Source organism: Morone saxatilis, unplaced genomic scaffold (assembly GCF_004916995.1).
Source record: "Morone saxatilis isolate NCDOM2014 unplaced genomic scaffold, NCSU_SB_2.0 Contig2, whole genome shotgun sequence".
Taxonomy (NCBI): domain Eukaryota; kingdom Metazoa; phylum Chordata; class Actinopteri; family Moronidae; genus Morone; species Morone saxatilis.
In genome coordinates this window covers 23,020,327-23,022,375 of record NW_023339762.1, presented here as the reverse complement: position 1 = coordinate 23,022,375, position 2,049 = coordinate 23,020,327, and the positions used below count along the sequence as shown (strand labels likewise).

At 42.6% G+C, this 2,049-nt stretch overlaps 1 protein-coding gene across 1 annotated transcript in view; it reads left to right on the top strand.

Moving 5' to 3' along the window:
- The window catches only part of elmo3 (engulfment and cell motility 3), a gene marked incomplete in the record, with an annotated part of 26,768 nt that overhangs the window by 10,116 nt on the left and 14,603 nt on the right, over positions 1-2,049 (top strand). The window contains 2 exon segments of the mRNA XM_035665423.1: positions 706-746; positions 859-930. Of these exon segments, the coding sequence (XP_035521316.1) occupies positions 706-746; positions 859-930 (113 nt within the window).

Sequence of the window (2,049 nt, the reverse complement as noted above, 5' to 3'; positions counted from 1 at the left end):
GGAAGAAAATACCAAATCAGTATGTAGCAGCCTGTGTTGATGCTGTGGGGGGCCAGCACAAATAAATTCATATTTGAGAAACACTGACTTTTTCAAGCCCCCAATACCTTAACCAACCATATAATCCAAAGAGCAGCACAACAGTTGAGCATCCAGGAGTGTTGATTTGGATGTGAATGCCCATTTCCTACCCAAAATATGTTTTATTTAAGATGACGGCCAATCCCAGCCCAGCCGTCTTCACTAAACACATCTGATTGGTCAACCTTCTTGGCTGCCACTAATAACAGAGCAGCCACTGGGTCTACCACAGAACCCGAAGACATTTTGATTGGTTGACCGCCGGGCTGACCACTAATGGCAGGATAGCTGAGAGTCAGACATGGAAGTAGTCTGGCTTTTATTTACGTACAAAGAGGGATCTGGGCACTGAGGGCAACATTGTTCAGAAAGTGTTGGGGAGCTCTAGGATTTCCTCTTCTCAGCAAACAAGCTTTGCAGCCAGTGAGAATAGCTGCGGTGCTGTGATCCCATAACAGCATGTTATTTCTGAAGCATGCGTTCAGCTCCCTGACAAAGAAAATACTTTGATAGTAGAGTCTGCTAAGTCCTTTTGTCGTGAACCACATATATGCAGCAGGTGTGTGAATGTATTTGCATTTGCGTGTATCTGACTACACGCTGTTTTGCTGTGTTTCTGTGCAGAAAAAGCCTCTGTCTGCTGTAATAAAGGAGGTGTGTGACGGGTAAGTTGATGATGATAACTGATCAGATTTGCTCTGCTGCCTCTTGACATCATTATCTGTCTGACTGTATGTATTACCGTGACTGTTAATATCAGTTTGTGTGCATGTGTAGCTGGAATCTCCCAGGTCCTGAGAACTACGCTCTGCAGTACGCTGATGGAGTGCAGACGTACATCACTGAATCGGTGAGTCACGTCTATGTATAAATCAATACAAATATTTATCTCCTCCAGGGAATCGGTCTGGTAAATGTCTGAGCACATCTTGAAGACATTGAGCAACAGACCTGAGTCAGTCCGTCAGATGTTTCTATGTTTAAGACGAGAATGTTGTAAATTTCTATTCAAGAAGTGAATCACAACGTTGTCAGCTTTTTGTGATCTATGTCTGCTTTTCTGAATATTTCCCTTTAATCCAAAAGTACATGAAATGACTTAATTTAGGATGAAGCCCAGGTCACACAATGCCATTAATGCTCTTAAAAATGGGTGTGAGACAGAGTGAATCAAAGGATTAGGAGAAAGAACGAAAAAAGGAAACAGCAGCTGGAACTACACTCAGCTTCTTGGTGTCAAGTGACCTTTTAAAAAAGGTTGCCATTGAAGGCCCTCCTCCTCGCTGGGCTGAAGACGAGGCTGCAGAAGCCATTACAATGCTGTAAGATATGCAGAGAAAAACATGCTTTATTTATTGTGTTGAAACACACAGCGGGCCTTGCAGTTGGTACAAGTCTGCTAACTTTCCAACTTTTGAAGTGAGTGATTTTGTGTTTAAACGCAGATGTTTCAGTTTAAGAGCAGTTTCTTGTTGAGTCTGAGGAACACTTGGCTTTAGTGCATGCGGTGTAATAATGTGATTATTTCCTGCTTTCAGCAGCGATTTCAGAAATATTCCTGTAAACTTTTTCCTCCCAATTATGATTCCTCAACTCAGGGTATCTGCCAGCACCTAATACGATTAGATACCAGTGCTCTCTTATTCCCAGCTGTCATCAGATTGACACGACACATGTTACTGAATTCACACATGAATCCAGTTCAGTTTGCTACTTCACTCTATGAGACTGAGACTGACATGCAAGTCACACATAAGTTTAGAAACTAACACATTGACCTCCGTCTTTATTTCAGTGCCCCAACTGGTAGTTGAATGCAAACCTGCACATGATGCACACAGTCTGATGTTTTTGTGCCTCACCTTATATTTAAAAGCTAAACCAGGGACGGAGGTGAAAAAACCTTCATGTAAAAGCTAGACGCCCTTTATACATTGCATCTGTTGCATTTATTCCCCCCCCCCCCCC